This window comes from Eurosta solidaginis, chromosome 5, assembly GCF_040869045.1.
Source record: "Eurosta solidaginis isolate ZX-2024a chromosome 5, ASM4086904v1, whole genome shotgun sequence".
NCBI lineage: Eukaryota > Metazoa > Arthropoda > Insecta > Diptera > Tephritidae > Eurosta > Eurosta solidaginis.
Window position 1 is genome coordinate 237061683 of NC_090323.1, and position 16599 is coordinate 237078281.

Below are 16599 nucleotides of genomic sequence, written 5' to 3' on the forward strand. Positions count from 1 at the left end.
GGGACATATTATTTTCTGAAAAAATCGTAGAGACCGGTAGTATATATAGTATATATCGAATCACGGTTGCCACTTTGGTCCATTTGGACCAAATATGGTCCCTTCCTACGCCATTTGGTTGGCTGGTCCCTTTCTTTCAAAATCGGTCCTTCTTAAACAATAGCCACGATTTTTGTACTCTTTTTCCACTCACAAAAAAGTCAAAATATTGCTCACAAAATTTGCCACACATTAATGAATATAAAAAAAATAAATGTAAGGCGCGATAACCTCCGAAGAGATCTAAGGCCGAGCTTCTCTTCCAATTTGCGTCGTGCTCCTCTTGATTTTTCCCTACAAATTGGCCGGACGGGACCTACATGTTTTATGCCGACTCCGAGCGGCATCTGCAAGGCAGATGAGTTTTCGCTGAGAGCTTTTCATGGCAGAAATACAATCGGAGCGCTTGCCAGACACTGCCGAGGGGCGACCCAGCTTAGAAAAATTTTCTTCTTATTGAAAAATCTTATTTCTAAAATTTTGATGTTGCTTTGCCCGGGAGTTGAACCCAGGGCATACGGTGTGATAGGCGGAGCACGCTACCATCACACCACGGTGGACACGATACATTCATGAACTCACATATAATTTTCAATTTCATTGCAAGTCTTACAACAAAAATTGCTCAGTTAATAAAACGTACCAAAATAATGACATTTCACCTGCGAGATAGTTTAGGCGAGGCATTAAAGAGAGAAATGTTGGATATTTTGGAAAACACATTGTAATTAATTTTTGAGAAACAAAGTCTTGTTTTAGTGACTACATATTTCGATCGGTTATACAACAATTTTCGTAATAGATTTTTATAAATTGTCGAGCTAAATGAAATTATGTCAAATACACGTGCGTCTCTAATAAATATAACAATGAACTGAAAACTGAGTAAATTAATGAAAGTTATTTGTTTTATATTAAGTGTACTTGCCACTCACTTAAATTATGTTCGAGATATTGAGAGCGTATGAAGAACAATGCTCAAACAAAAAGGAACACCTTTAAAATTTTTTACAAAAAGTAATTCTATGCAAAAAATTTTGAAAGCACTACTTCTCCAGCTCAAAGCAGCTCAACGAATTTAAGGAATTCGAGGACTATTGTGGAATAAATCCACCTAAGATACTTGAAAACTAAGTATATTGACATAAAAAATATTTTCACTGAAAATAAGACATTATTCCCGTAGGTGCTTGCACGGCCCCATAAACTTCATTAAGAACACTGTTAACTAGTTTCTCGTACCTGATTACATACATCTATCCGGTTCAGTTATTGTACAGTTGAAACTTTAAAATCTGAGGCCACGGGCTAGATTAAGCAAATCTGAGTTCAAAACAAATAAATCTTACCTCTGGTATGAAGTTTAAAAGTTAAGAGAAAAAGTTAGTATCTACTAACATAGCATTAACATAATTGCGTAGTTTAATTTACGATTTACTGAATTTGCCACAACGAAAATTTTTAAACCGTTCCCTACTAAAACTCAACCGCGCTATACATTTTATCTACTTTCAATCAAGCAGAATTAGGTTCTTATCTTTTGGTTGGCGAAGGACATAGAGTTATACTAAAAATGTGAAAATGTAACACAAAAGCTACACATAATACTTCTTTGTGTAGTTTGCATTACTACCAAGTGTCTCATATTCGTTATGTTTATTAAAAATTTATTTAGGAAACCGTGCAGTCAACCTAAAATTTTTCAATTTTTCAACGAATATGGCAATCTAGTAAGTTGCCGAATTCTTTGTATACCAATAAAATAAAACTAAACTTTGGTCCTTTTTTTTGATATTTGGTCCTTTTTTCGATAAATTTTGGTCCCAAACGAAAACATGGTATGGCAACCGTGTATCGAATACAACTGATTGTTGAAATGAGAAGCTTTTCTGCTCCACTTAAACAGCTACAAGCTTGAAATTTAATCAAATAATTGCGTATACGTCATATGTGCCCTGGAATCATGAAACGACCCTATTGTGCGAAAACAAGTTTTCGATAAAAACGCGTTTAAAGTTTTTGTTTACCTTGACTCTGTGTAGCGGCCGGCCGTTGTGATCGAATTTTGTAATTAAAATTTAAGTAACTTCCTGATAAGCAACAAGCTTGAAACTTGGAATATAGTTCAGAACCCGATGACAATGCAATAATAATAAAAATAACTCCGACAGGTGGCGCATGGATCGAAATATTTCAAAAAATCGTATTTGTGGTCCGATTTGGCTTTAAATGCGGTATTTTCGGTACGGTACGGTATTTTCGCACAATAGGCTCGTTTCTTGATTCCAGGTCACAAATATTGTGCACATAAGTAATTCATGGTCATAGCTATTGCACGCACACAACAAAATTCCTATTTTACGTGTTTTTACGGGACACATGTGCACTTTTCAAATTTGGATTCCCCTACACTATATAACGTACCGTGCTCCAACTCATCCAAACATCCTGGATTCAAGCCCCGGGCAAAGTAACTCCAAAAATTCAGAAACAAGTTTTCTCAATTAGAGAACTTTTTCTAAGCGTAAACGCCCCTCGGCTGGGATTTCGAGTGTATGTCAGCAATAAACAATTTTTTAATTTGATTTCTTTCAAACTAATACTAATTTTAAATTCTTCCAATTAAGTACGCATTTCAAATATATTAGCATTGAAAACTAATAAGGTGAGCAGTTCGAAAATCGGCGAGAATTAACGATTTTCGATGGAATGCCCCTACTATTGACATTGTCATTGTTTTTTATTCGCCACGCGTAAGCAAAATACGTTTAAGCACCAGCGATCGTGGCTACCAATGAAATAAACACTCAAAAAAAACTTTCTCAGAAGATAAACATTGGAGGGTTTTTTTGCAATAGGCAAAGACATTTTTGCTCAATTTATGATATGATTTTTTATAATAAATAAATAAATAAGTGCAAGGCGCTATAACCTTCTGAGAGATTTTGGTCCGAGCTTGTCTTCCAATTTGCGTGGTGCTCCTTCTTAATTTCTCTACAAATTGTTCGAAATTTTTATAATAATGAAGAAAACTTCCATGTATATTAGAAAGGATTTTATTTTGTTTTTAGACAAATTTTATTGTTTTGAGAAGAAATTCCTAGTGCGAAAAATCATTCCCATTTGGAAGAAAAAATTGTTTGATATCTGTGTCACATATTTACAGAGCTGCGATGGCTTTTGGAGGTGAGGGATGAACTTTTCCCCAGTTCACCAAAGTGTCCTGCCCCCTTCAACATGTATCCACCAATGGTTTAAGGAGAGGTTAAACAGATCAGTAGGAAGTTGCCAGATATATTCTGCCCACTTTTTGGAATTAAATCAGGGCCGTATGCAAAAGATTCTTTTAAGGTCTTTAGTTGCAATAAAACATCTTCAGGTCATAAATGTGGAGCAGATATTGAGTTACTTGGATGCAGTTTATAATGATATTTCCCAGGCGAATCAGTCTCAACGGAATAGTAAGAAATGTTATCTTCAAACTTGATAGCGTAAGGAAAACCCCTTATCCTACATTTGGAATTTACAAACCATAAAACGCATTGCAAAGAATTTTTTTTCTCATTTTACAGAAGCAAGCTTTATAGCACTTTTTATTAAGTTCAAAATACTTATTACGCAGTTTAGCATAACGAACGTAATCCGAATGTAAACAAGTCTTCTTATATAATTTTTGTTATGCAAAAATTTTATTTTTTTGTGAGATTAATTATTTTTTATAATTTATACTTATAATAGATAATTTTGAGGTCAATATTATTGAGGAATAGAATTACTTTCTATTATTTAAAGCGTAAGCCCCGTATTTGCTCGAATCCAATACAAGTAGGAAGTGATACGAGTACGTAAAGCTGGTGCATTACTTTCACATCCTTTATTTGAACGAAGAGACATAATACCAATTTGAAGCTTTGAAGATGCCAACACCAATGGGCCACCAGAATCACCACTACAACTTCCAATACGATTGACAGTGCCAGTACAAATTTTACCGTTATCGATCATAAATGAGCCAAATTCTTTAGCACATACTTCGTTCGAGACCACTCTAAAATTGGCAAACTGTAAAATAGGTGAAATCGATGCGCATCTATCAGAGGTATAACCCCATCCAGAAGCCACTACAGTTTTATGAACGTAAGTGCGATAGATTGAATCACATTTTGGTAGGGACACCGGTTCAATGGCATCTGAATAAATTACATATGGAATTTTGATCAAAGCTATATCATTTCTAGCAGTTGCCATATCGAACTCGTGATGAACTTTAATGTCACATTTGTCTACCTCCATGGGTGCAATGGAATCTAAGTACGTGATGCTGCCTAAGTATACGATCACCTTCACAGCACTGAAATTGAAAGAATTTACTAGATCTGATTGCGCATCGACAGTACGTTATTGGGTGATTAACTTATTAGTTGTTTTCTTCGCCAATTGTCTCACACCCTAGAATATACAGTACATATAATTCAAAGCTTACGTTAAAGTACAATCAGCAGCCGTCAGCACCCATTCATGGCTTATTAGAGATCCACCACAAAAGTGATAATTTTGACCATCATATAACTTCAAACCAGCTTGATAAGGAAATTGATTGGCCGCAGCTGTTTCACCGTTTGCTATACGTGAACTTACAACTACGTTTTGCACCATAGATCCCAACCGTTCACGTTGTGCATTTCTAGGTTCCCGAATTTCAAACGCCGAGGCGATGCATAGTAGGAGCGACAAAGTTATCGACGATTTCATGTTGCTGCTGTTCAAGCAAATTTAGACTGATAAAAGAGATGGTCATTTTTTTTCTAATTTATAGTATAGTTAAGAGGTGTACTATGGAGTTATTTGCATAATTTTGTCACAAAAGTATGTATTTCGGCAAGGCACAGTACAGTATTTGCTGGATATAAGTACCATTAAAAATGCATGAGATGCAATAGCAATAAGCGGAAAATGCTTATAAAATAACCGGCTTTCAAGCGCAGACTGTGCTTATACAGATATTATCGTTAACTCGCATGTTTTAAAGCCATTTTCGTCATCTTCGGCTAAAGCTAACTGATACTTTATTTGACAAAAATCGTAAGTAGATCTGTCAGAAAAAGTACAAGTTAGCGTTAACTGGAGCCGGTGAAAAAATCTCTTAGTACGCAAAATTGCACGCGCTCAATAACATTTTGTTTGAACAGAAAAACCAACAAAATATTATGGCGAGTATTTGTATCACTACGCTGTTAGTAAATAATCATAACAACAACAGCAAGTACTGAAGTCTATGTTTGGCAGAAACTGAACATTACATATACAGCTGTACACTTGAAATGCTTCTTGTTTGTTTTTAATAGTGCTACAAGGCTGCGCAATAATACATATACATATGGTTCTATTCTGAACAAATTTTTCTTCGAGTTATGGCTCCCGAAGAAAACTGCTTAGTCATAAAAGGGGCGGTGCCACGCCCATTTTTTAAAATTTGAAGTTTTTCCTATTTATTGTTATAATTCCACTTGGGAAATGAAATACCATTGACATAAAGCTCTTTTTGAAAAGATATAGCTTATTTTAAAATCTTATATAAAAGCGGGCGTGGTCCTTAACCGATTTCATTAATTTTTCTTCAAAGCATTCGCTACAGTAAAGGCAGCCTTTCTGCCGAATTTTGTTACGATAGGTTTGACGATTTTTGATATATAATTAATAATATTTGTAAAATTGATTTTATCAAAAGTGGGCGGTGCCACGCCCATTTTAAAAATTTCGATTTCTATCATTTTCAATACCAATCTATTCTGGTCCCAGATAAGATCGTGTAAAAATTTTGGTGATGATATCTCAATATTTACTCAAGTTATGGTGTTAACGGACAGACGGACGGACGGACATGGCTCAATCAAATTTTTTTTTTCGATACTGATGATTTTGATATATGGAAGTCTATATCTTCCTCCATTCATTTACACCTGTACAACCAACCGTTATACAATCAAAGTTATAATACCCTGTGTACAAGTACAGCTGGGTATAAAAAGCAAGCAGCCACTCTTATGTACAAGAGGCGCGTATATCATCAAAACTCGAAGCACGAACGCTCAAGAAAAAAAGTAAGGAAGGCTAAGTTCGGGTGTAACCGAACATTACATACTCAGCTGTTAGCTTTGGAGACAAAATAAGGGAAAATCACCATGTAGGAAAATGAACCTAGGGTAACCGTGGAATGTGTTTGTATGACATGGGTATCTAATGGAAGGTATTAAACAGTATTTTAAAAGGGAGTGGGTCATAGTTCTATAGGTGGACGCCATTTAGGGATGTCGCCATAAAGGTGGACCAAGGATGACTCTAAAATTTGTTTGTACGATATGGGTATCAAATGAAAGGTGTTAATGAGTATTTTAAAAGGGAGTGGTGGTAGTTATATATGTGAATGCGTTTTCGAGATATTGACCAAAATGTGGACCAGGGTGACCCAGAACATCATCTGGCCAAGATTCCAAGGGCTTTTGATTTCGCTCTGTAGAACTTTTTCATTTTCTTCTACTTAATATGGTAGGTGTCCCACCACATCCATTTTACAAAGTTTTTTCTAAAGTTATATTTTGTGCCAATAAACCAATCCAATTACCATGTTTCATCCATTTTTTTCATATTTGGTGTTGAATTATGGCTTTTTTTTCATTCTTCGTAATTTTCGTTATCGAAAAAGTAGGCGTGGTCATAGTCGTATTTCGGCCATTTTTTACACCAAGATAAAGTGAGTTCAGGTAAGTACGTGAACTAAGTTCAGTATAGATATGTCGATTTTTGCTCAAGTTATCGTGTTAACGGCCATGCGGAAGGACTGACGGACGACTGTGTATAAAAACTGGGCGTGGCATCAACCGATTTCGCCCATTTTCACAGAAAACAGTTAACGTCATAAAATCTATGCCCCTACCAAATTTCAAAAGGATTGGGAAATTTTTGTTCGACTTATGGCGTTAAAAGTATCCTAGACAAATTAAATGAAAAAAGGCGGAGCCACGCCCATTTTGAAATTTTCTTTTATTTTTGTATTTTGTTGCACCATATCATTACTGGAGTTGAATGTTGACATAATTTACTTATATACTGTAAAGATATTAAATTTTTTGTTATAATTTTACTTTAAAAAAATATTTTTTTTAAAAGTGGGCGTGGTCCTTCTCCGATTTTGCTAATTTTATTAAGCGTACATATAGTAATAGGAGTAACGTTCCTGCCAAATTTCATCATGATATCTTCAACGACTGCCAAATTACAGCTTGCAAAAATTTTAAATTACCTTCTTTTAAAAGTGGGCGGTGCCACGCCCATTGTCCAAAATTTTACTAATTTTCTATTCTGCGTCATAAGTTCAACTCATCTACCAAGTTTCGTCGCTGTATCGGTCTTTTGTAATGAATTATCGCACTTTTTCGGTTTTTCGAAATTTTCGATATCGAAAAAGTGGGCGTGGTTATAGTCCGATATCGTTCATTTTAAATAGCGATCTGAGATGAGTGCTCAGGAACCTACATACCAAATTTCATCAAGATACCTCAAAATTTACTCAAGTTATCGTGTTAACGGACGGATGGACGGACGGACGGACATGGCTCAATCAAATTTTTTTTCGATCCTGATTATTTTGATATATGGAAGTCTATATCTATCTCGATTCCTTTATATATGTACAACCAACCGTTATCCAATCAAACTTAATATACTCTGTGAGCTCTGCTCAACTGAGTATAAAAAGATGATAAAAAAAATTCAAGGACTACCAGTCCCACCAATTTGTAAGAAAAATTGAAAGGAGCCCAACGTAAATTAGAAGAGAAAAAATTAAATGTCCTATACAAATTTTTTATACTCAGCTGAGCAGAGCTTACACAGCATATTCATTTTGTTCGTATAAGGGTACCCGGTAAAGCATAAACTAATCGAGATAGATATAGACTTCTATATATCAAAATGATCTGGGCGAAAAAAGAAATTTATTTAGTCCGTCCGTCTGTCCGTAAACACGATAACTTGAGTAAATTTTGAGGTATCTTAATGAAATTTGGTATGTCAGTTCCCGGCAACTCATCTCAGATCACTATTTAAAATGAATGAAATCGGGTCATAACAACGCCCACTTCTTCGATATCGAAAATTTCGTAAAACCGAAAAGTGCGATAATTCATTACCAAAGTCGGATAAAACGATGAAACTTGGTATGTGGGTCGACCTTATGACGCAGAGTAGAAAATTAGTAAAATTTTGGACAACAGGCGTGGTACCGCCCACTTTTAAAAGAAGGTAATTTAAATTTTATGCAAGCTCTAATTTGGCAGTCGTTGAAGATATAATGGTGAAATTTGGCAGGAACGTTACTCCTATATGTGTTCTAAATAAAAAATTTGCAAACTCGGATGACGAACACGCCCACACTTAAAAAAAAAAAATTTAGTCAAATTTAAAAAAAAATTGAATATCTTTAGAGTATATAAGTAAATTATGTCAACATTCGACTCCAGTAATGATATAGTGCAACAAAATACAAAAATAAAAGAAAATTTCAAAATAGGCGTGGCTCCGCCCTTTTTCATTTAATTTGTCTAGAACACTTTTAATGCCATAAGTCGAACAAATATTTACCAATCCTTGTGAAATTGGTAAGGGCATAGCTTCTATAACGATAACTGTTTTCTGCGAAAATGGGCGAAATCGGTTGAAGCCACGCCCAGTTTTTATACACAGTCGACCGTCTGTCCTTCCGCCCGGCCGTTAATACGATAACTTGAGCAAAAATCGATATATCTTTACTAAACTTAGCTCACGTACTTACCTGAACTAATTTTTATTAAGTCTAACATACTTATTACGCAGTTTAGCATAAAGAACGTAATCCGAATGTAAAACAGTCTTCTTATATAATTTGAAGTAACATGACTTTTTGTTATGCAAAAAATTTATTTCTTTAGTAATGACTCAAACCTGTCAGATTAACCATTTTTTTTTTATTTATACTTATAACTAATAATTTTGTGGTCAATATTATTTAGGAATACAAGTAATTTCTATTATTTAAAGCCTAAGCTCCGTATTTTCTCGAATCCAATCCATGTAGGAAGTGACACGAGTTTGTGCAGCAGGTGCATTACTTTCACATCCTTTGCTTAAACTTATAGACATAATACCAATTTGAAGCTTTGAAGATACCAACACCAGTGGGCCACCAGAATCACCACGACCAATTCCAATACGATTGACAGTGGCAGTACAAATTTTGTCGTTATCGATCATAGATGAACCAAATTCTTCAGCACATACTTCGTTCGAGACCACTCTAAAATTGGCAAACTGTAAAATAGGTGAATTCAATGCGCATCTATCAGAGGTATAACCCCATCCAGAAGCCACTACAGTTTTATGAACGTAAGTGCGATAGCTTGAATCACATTGTGGTAGGGACACCGGTTCAATGGCATCTGAATAAATTACATATGGAATTTTGATCAAAGCTATATCATTTCTAGCAGTTGCCATATCGAACTCGTGATGAACTTTAATGTCACATTTGTCTACCTCCATGGGTGCAATGGAATCTAAGTGCGTAATGCTTCCTAAGTATACGATTACCTTCACAGCACTGAAATTGAAAGAATTTACTAGATCTGATTGCGTATCAACAGTACGTTATTGGGTGGTTAACGTATTAGTTTTTTTCTTCGCCAATTGTCTCACACCCTAAAACATACAGTACATATAATTCAAAACTTACGGTAAAGTACAATGAGCAGCCGTCAGCACCCATTCATGGCTTATTAGAGATCCACCACAAAAGTAATAATTTTGACCATCATATAACTTCAAACCAGCTTGATAAGGAAATTGATTGACCGCAGCTGTTTGACCGTTTGCTATACGTGAACTTACAACTACGTTTTGCACCATAGACCCCAAGCGTTCACGTTGTGCATTTCTAGGTCTCCGAATTTCAAACGCCGAGGCGATGCATAGTAGGACCGAAAAAGCTATCAACGATTTCATATTGCTGCCCTTCAAGCAAATTTAGACTGATAAGAGTAATGGTAATTTTTTGCTTATTTATAGTATAGTTGAGTGGTGTACTATGGGGATATTTGCATAACGTTGTCAGAAAATTATGTATTTCGGCAAGGCACAGTACAGTATTTGCTGGATATAAGTACCATTAAAAATGCATGAGATGCAATAGCAATAAGCGGAAAATGCTTATAAAATAACCGGCTTTCAAGCGCAGACTGTGCTTATACAGATATTATCGTTAACTCGCATGTTTTAAAGCCATTTTCGTCATCTTCGGCCAAAGCTAACTGACACTTTATTTGACAAAAATCGTAAGTAGATCTGTCACAAAAAGTACAAGTTAGCATTAACTGGAACCAGTGAAAAAATCCCTTAGTACGCAAAATTGCACGCGCTCAATAACATTTTGTTTGAACAGAAAAACCAACAAAATATTGTGGCGAGTATTAGCATCACTATGCTGTTAGTAAATAATCACAACAACAATGAAAAGCAAGCAACCAAGAGGCGCGTATATCATCAAAGCTCGAAGCACGAATTCTCGAGAAAATTAAGCAGAGATTCTATTGGGTTGGTTGCCATCAGCCGTTCACTGGGTGGATTGCCAATTGCGAGGTTTGCATCAGAACGAAAGGTCCCAAAACCCGAAGTCATGGCCAGATGAAGCAATATGCCTCAGGTGCACCATTTGAAAGGATCGTCATGGATGTCGCAGATCCATTTCCTACTAGCAACCGCGGAAACAAATATGCACTGGTGGTTATGGATTATTTCAGCAAATGGCAAGAGGTATACCCAATTCCAAATTAACAAGCGGAAACAGTAGCAGAAGTGGTTACAAACAATTGGGTTGCCATATATGGTGTACCAAAGGAGTTAAATTCTGACCACGGCAGAAATTTTGAATTGGCTATGTTCCAAGAAATTTGTAAGACATTGGGCATTCGAAAAATACGGACAACTGCCCTGCATTCTCAGTCCGATGGTATGGTGGTACGATTCAATAGAACCATGGAGGAACATTTAAGGAAAGTAGTAGACAAGTTCCATAAAGACTGAGATACACACATATCATTATTCTTGATGGCTTACCGATCGGCAGTGCATGAGACAACGGGTCAAACTCCCGCAAAAGTAATTTTTGGCAATGACCTTCGACTGCCAGCTGATTTGAAGTTTGGGATAAATGACAATGCGAAGAGAAATGCCAAGAAATCAACTGGTGTCTTGGAGGAAGAGATGAGGGAAATACACGATCTTGTAAGACAGCGAACCAAGATTACGAGTGAGAAAACGAAAACCAGATACGATAAAGCAATTAATTCGGAAGGTTTTCGGGAAGGAGATTTGGTGCTGTTATACAACCCACACCGAAAGAAAGGTTTGTCCGCGAAGTTTCAGTGCAATTGGGAGGGCCCATACAAAGTTTTAAAATGAATGATCGATGTAGTTCACCGCATACAAACCATTGGAGAAACACGAAAGAAAATGAAAGCGGTTCATTTGGAAAGGCTGGCAGCGTTTAGATCAGAAAATTTGTCTAATCTGGACGATCCAACTTAGGTGGAGGGCAGTGTGGCGAATATTGACATCACTATGCTGTGAGTAAATAATCACAACAACAAAAACATCAAGCAGCCACACTTACGTACATGTAAACATACAAGGCGATGATGAATATTTCACACGCATAACCAGTGGCTTAAAGCAAAGAAATTATCTCACATATACATACATATATAGTCACCAGTAGAGCAGAAGTGTTACTCACACTTACACGCGCACATAGCTAAATTACCAAGCAGGAGATACAACAGTTCTAGAAGGTGAAACGTCTAGACCTTAGGAGAAATATGCGGACGAAGCAACAGAGAGTATAAAAGCAGCGCAAGCTGAATGACTAACCAGTTTGATCTAAACACGCCATTAGTTGTGAAGTGAAGTATAATTGCGAATCTAATTGTACTACTCCCAAAATAGTCTAATAAAGACCATTTTCCAATACTGAATATTGGAGTTATTTATGTAGCATGCTTAGCTTATTTAAGTTAAGTTGATTACTTTATTTTATTTCAACTTAACTGTTATACCACTTTGATTTTAATATGTATGTATTCCAATATTTTATTATCAGTTTTGATTTTTCTATTTTCAAAAATTTTCATTATTACTGAAGTTAGATCTTGATATACAACGTTCTTGTTAGTTAAAATAAATATTTTAATAAACTAAAAAATTTAATTAAATAGGATTATTACAATTAATTTTATACTGGCGATTACCCACAATTGGTGATCCTGCTCAACGTGAATCTACATGCGTCACTACCAAAGAACAACATTTTAGTCAAAACCATAAAATTTTGTACAAACTAATTAAAGATCGAGCAATTAATTTGTATACCCCTGCCATTAATATACTAATTATCAACGAATGACAATTAAATTTAATTTGATATATGCAAGCTTCAACATCCAAAGAATATGAATGTGTGAACATTATATATGCGTTTATAAACATACATATATCCTGACTTATATATAAAGTGCGTTGTGTTGTTCTATACAAAAAATAAAATAGTGTGAATTTCATCTCCAAGAAGTGTCGAAAAAGGGGTATTCTTAAAATAGAATTTAAATAATAATAAAAAAAAAGATTATTTGTAGTTGCTTCGGCCGGAATTTGAGCCCAGGACGTTCGGTTTGAAAAGCGAATGACGCTTCCACTACACCACTGCGGCTCAATACAACGAGCAAGAGCATTGTTTCCAAAATTAGGTTAAATATCACTCCGAAAAGTGTAAGAACCACACTTTATTTTTTTGTGAAAACTTACGAGAATTATTCTTTAAAATTGAATCCAACCGAAGTGTACACAAAAATATTTCCAACTCTAATATATACAAAAACATATTTCAAATATAAAATTATAAACTGCGTACCTACATATCTACGAAATGAAAAGTTTTGCTTTTATTGGCACACGAGTTTAAAAGATAATAGTTAAATAAATACACATAGAAATATTTGCAACAAAAAAACAAGTAAGGACGGGACTGTCTTCGGCTGTGCCGAAGTCTTTATATCATATCATATAGTGAACAGATGTACATACCTAAACGATTCTTAAGATAAATATAAAATAAAAAACGGCAAAAAACACCCTTATCTGAACGACCGGTTGTATGGGAGATATATGTTATAGTGGTCCGATCCTACCGGATACGACAAGTGTCTACTATAATACAAAAGTACATCCTTGTGCCAAATTTCATTGAGATATCTCAAAATTTGAGGGACTAGTTTGCGTTCAAAGAGACAGAGGGACGGACAGACGGACGAACGAACAGACGGACATGGCTATCTCAACTCAGTTCATCGCCCTGATCAATTCGGTGTACTTAATGGTGAGTCTATATTTTATATTTCTCAACGTTACAAACATCGGACCAAAGTTAATATACCATTTCATGTTCGTGAAAGGTATAAAAACTACATCGGTTATAGCAACAACAACATTAAGATCTATAAAACTAAGATTAGTAGGAACAATAATATCAATGCTAGGAATAACAACAACAACAAGATAAACAATAATAACTACAGAAAGAACAATAGAACATCGTTATCTAATATATAAAATTCTTCTGTCACGGTGTTTGGAGGCCTAACTCCTCCGAAACGGCTGAACCGATTCTCATGAAATTTTGTGAGTATATTGGGTAGGTTTGAGAATCGGCCAACGTCTACCTTTTTTTCGCTACGTGCGTGGGGCAGAAGCATGTACCATGACAACAGCAGATGAAGTGGCTTTGGGAGTGTTCGAGAGAAAAGTTCTTCGAAAGATTTATGGACCTCTACGCGTTGGCGATGGCGAGTATCGAAGAAGATTTAATGATGATGCTATACGCAGACATCAACATAGTCCAGCGAATTAAAACGCAGCGGCCGCGCTGGCTAGGCCATGTTATGCGAATGAAAGATGATGCTCCGGCCAAGAAAGTGTTTCTATCGGTACCCGCCTATGGAAGCAGAGGTAGAGGGCGGCCCCACTCCGTTGGAAGGACCAGGTGGAAAACGATTTAAATTCCCTAGGTGTGACCAATTGGCGCCGGTTGGCGGAGCGAAGGAGCGACTGGCGCGCCTTGTTGGACGGCCATAACCGTTTAGACGGTTAAGCGCCAATTAAGTAAGTAAGTAAGCATAGGGTCTTGAGATCAAAACGTGGACCCGGGTACCCCTAGACTGTGTTTATACAATATGGATATCAAATGAAAGCTATAGATGAGTGATATAGCACAGGATAATTTGCATTCCCCTGGGTGACTTTGGTTTTGAGATATACGCCAAAACGTGGACCCGGGTACCCCTAAAATGTGTTTATACAATATGGATATCAAATGAAAGCTGGTGATGATTTCTATAGTACACGATAATTTTCATACAAATGGGAGGCTAGGGTCTCGAGATATAGCCCAAAACATGGACCCGGGTACCCCTAGAATGTGTTTATACAATATGGATATCAAATGAAAGCTGTTGATGAGTGCTTTAGTAGAGGGTAATTTTCACACCCTTGGGTGACAACCCTTGGTGACCAAAACGTGGATCAAGGTAACGCTAGGATGTGTTTTTACATTACCGGTATCAAATTGAGGCTGCTGATGAGTGCTTTAGTACAGGGTAGTTTTCATACCTATTGGTGACTAGGGTCTCGAGATATAGGCCAAAACGTGGATAAGGGTAACAGTAGGATGTGTTTTTACGTTATGGGTATCGAATTGAAGCTGTTGATGTGTGCTTTAGTACAGGGTAGTTTTCATACCTATTGCTGACTAGGGTCTCGGGATATAGGCCAAAACGTGGACCCGGATACCCCTAGAATGTGTGTGTAATATGGATATCAAATGAAATATGTTGCATCAACCTGGCAAAACTGATAAATATGCATGCGAAGCCGAAGTAAAGACATGAATTAATAATACCCACATACCTATACAAACACGTCCTATTCGATTTGCCTGAAATTTGCCTATATTAGTATTTACGATCCTTTTTTCAGGGAAGTGGACTAGAGACGGACTTGGACTGAGACTAGAAGTGGTCTGGGACTAGGACTCGGAATTGGACTGGAACAAAATACATACCACCCTCTGGGACTGGCAATAAGGGATGAAGAAGAATGAGAAGAACCTCAGAGAAGAGAAAAGAGAGAAAGAGAAGGAGACTGAGAAAGAGATAGAGATAGAATGAGACGAAGATTTATATAGACGAAGCGAAAAAGACGGAGGGAGGAGTGACTAAAAGGATTTGGAAAAAGTGATGGGGGGAGAAGAGTTAGACGTAAAAAGTTATTAAAATGTATGCAGATAGGCCAAATTTAGGGCAGAACAACATCTGCCGGGTCGGCTAGTTGTTAATATACAAATTAAATATCAAACCATAAACTCATTTCAAAATATTCAGTTCATATTTCGTTTCAAAAATGTGATACCTCCGCACATTTAATACGTCATAATGGATGTATATATATATGCTTGTATGTGCTGTATGGGCATTATTCCCTTGCAAATTCGGATTTTGTTGCATTCTATGTCGGCAATAGCACCAGTGACATGGATGTGTGCACGCAAGGAAGACCACAATGATCTTCTAAACGCCGACCGGGATCTTTGCTCCAGAATAGACTGTTCCCAGCGTCTTACACAGCGCAACAGTTCTTGCGTTCTTGCATAAGCGAGAACCTGGTTTGCTTCCATCTTGTGCCACTACTACGCAGCGTATTATCCGAATACTTCATCAATACGTTGAAAGCGCTATCAATTTTTTTTTTCGGACGCACAGCTACTGGTCTTAAGAAATCGTAACACGATCACTTCCAGGGTCCAAGATTCCTATAAGCATCCCGTCTAGGGCCACTTAAGGAAAACTAAGTTTGTCTACCCAGTATGATTTTGGCGCTCCTGCGAGTATGATTTGACATCCTCCTTCAACTTCTGGTGTTTGAGGGGGATAACACTTTTCACTTTTGTCCTGAAAGTTTGCGCCTTTGCGAACGATTTCCGAGCGTTTTTCGATAACGTATCAGCACTTTATTTCATTTATCCAAGTTTTATCCAATGATACCAGATTCTAAGACCGTTGTTACAGCCGTGGAAGGACCGGTTGCAGTACCGGCTTTCAAAGACACTCAACATCAGTTGGCGCTTTGGTGGTAACCGTTGCCAGCGGAACCATACTGGTGCTGGCGCCCACAAAATTTCCATTAGCGTTTTTGTTTTGTGAGCTTTCCCTGCACTATACAGGTCGATCCTATCCGTATTTTCCGCGCCGGTCATTGTGGCCACCTGAGCCAAGGGAAAAGGTCGTAGGCCCCTTTGACAGCCGTGGAAAGACAGGTTGCCGTACCGGCGCTTGGCCAATGTTCGACATCAGCAGGTGCAACGACGCCCATTTTTTCAGCGCAACTCGCAGCAACACTGGTATTGACCTCCACCAAGTCGCTTTT

General features: G+C 36.9%; 3 protein-coding genes across 4 annotated transcripts in view; all 3 read right to left on the reverse strand.

The window, feature by feature from the left end:
* The window catches only part of LOC137252876 (capon-like protein), a 682759-nt gene that overhangs the window by 366950 nt on the left and 299210 nt on the right, over positions 1 to 16599 (reverse strand). The gene's annotated exons all lie outside the window — the stretch shown is intronic.
* The window catches only part of LOC137253006 (collagenase-like), a 73365-nt gene continuing 60591 nt past the window's right edge, over positions 3826 to 16599 (reverse strand). Inside the window, exons 2-3 of the mRNA XM_067789218.1 lie at positions 4523 to 4817; positions 3826 to 4390 (exon numbers count right to left, since the gene is read on the reverse strand). Of these exons, the coding sequence (XP_067645319.1) occupies positions 3826 to 4390; positions 4523 to 4791 (834 nt within the window). The 5' untranslated portion in view covers positions 4792 to 4817. The remainder of the gene's footprint in view (positions 4391 to 4522; positions 4818 to 16599) is intronic.
* On the reverse strand, positions 9071 to 10065 carry LOC137233841 (collagenase-like). The gene is made up of 2 exons (XM_067757315.1): positions 9806 to 10065; positions 9071 to 9673 (listed from the first exon to the last, which is right to left on the reverse strand). Exons 1-2 carry the CDS (start codon positions 9976 to 9978, stop codon positions 9109 to 9111), a joined length of 738 nt encoding a protein of 245 aa, XP_067613416.1. The 5' UTR covers positions 9979 to 10065; the 3' UTR covers positions 9071 to 9108.

Excerpts from the sequence above, each read along its gene's own strand:
- LOC137233841 (XM_067757315.1), bottom strand. The coding sequence starts at position 9,978 with ATGGTGCAAAACGTAGTTGTAAGTTCACGTATAGCAAACGGTCAAACA. Across the intron at positions 9,674-9,805 it reads GCTGCTCATTGTACTTTACC|TGCTGTGAAGGTAATCGTAT; the intron begins GTAAGTTTTGAA and ends TTTCAATTTCAG.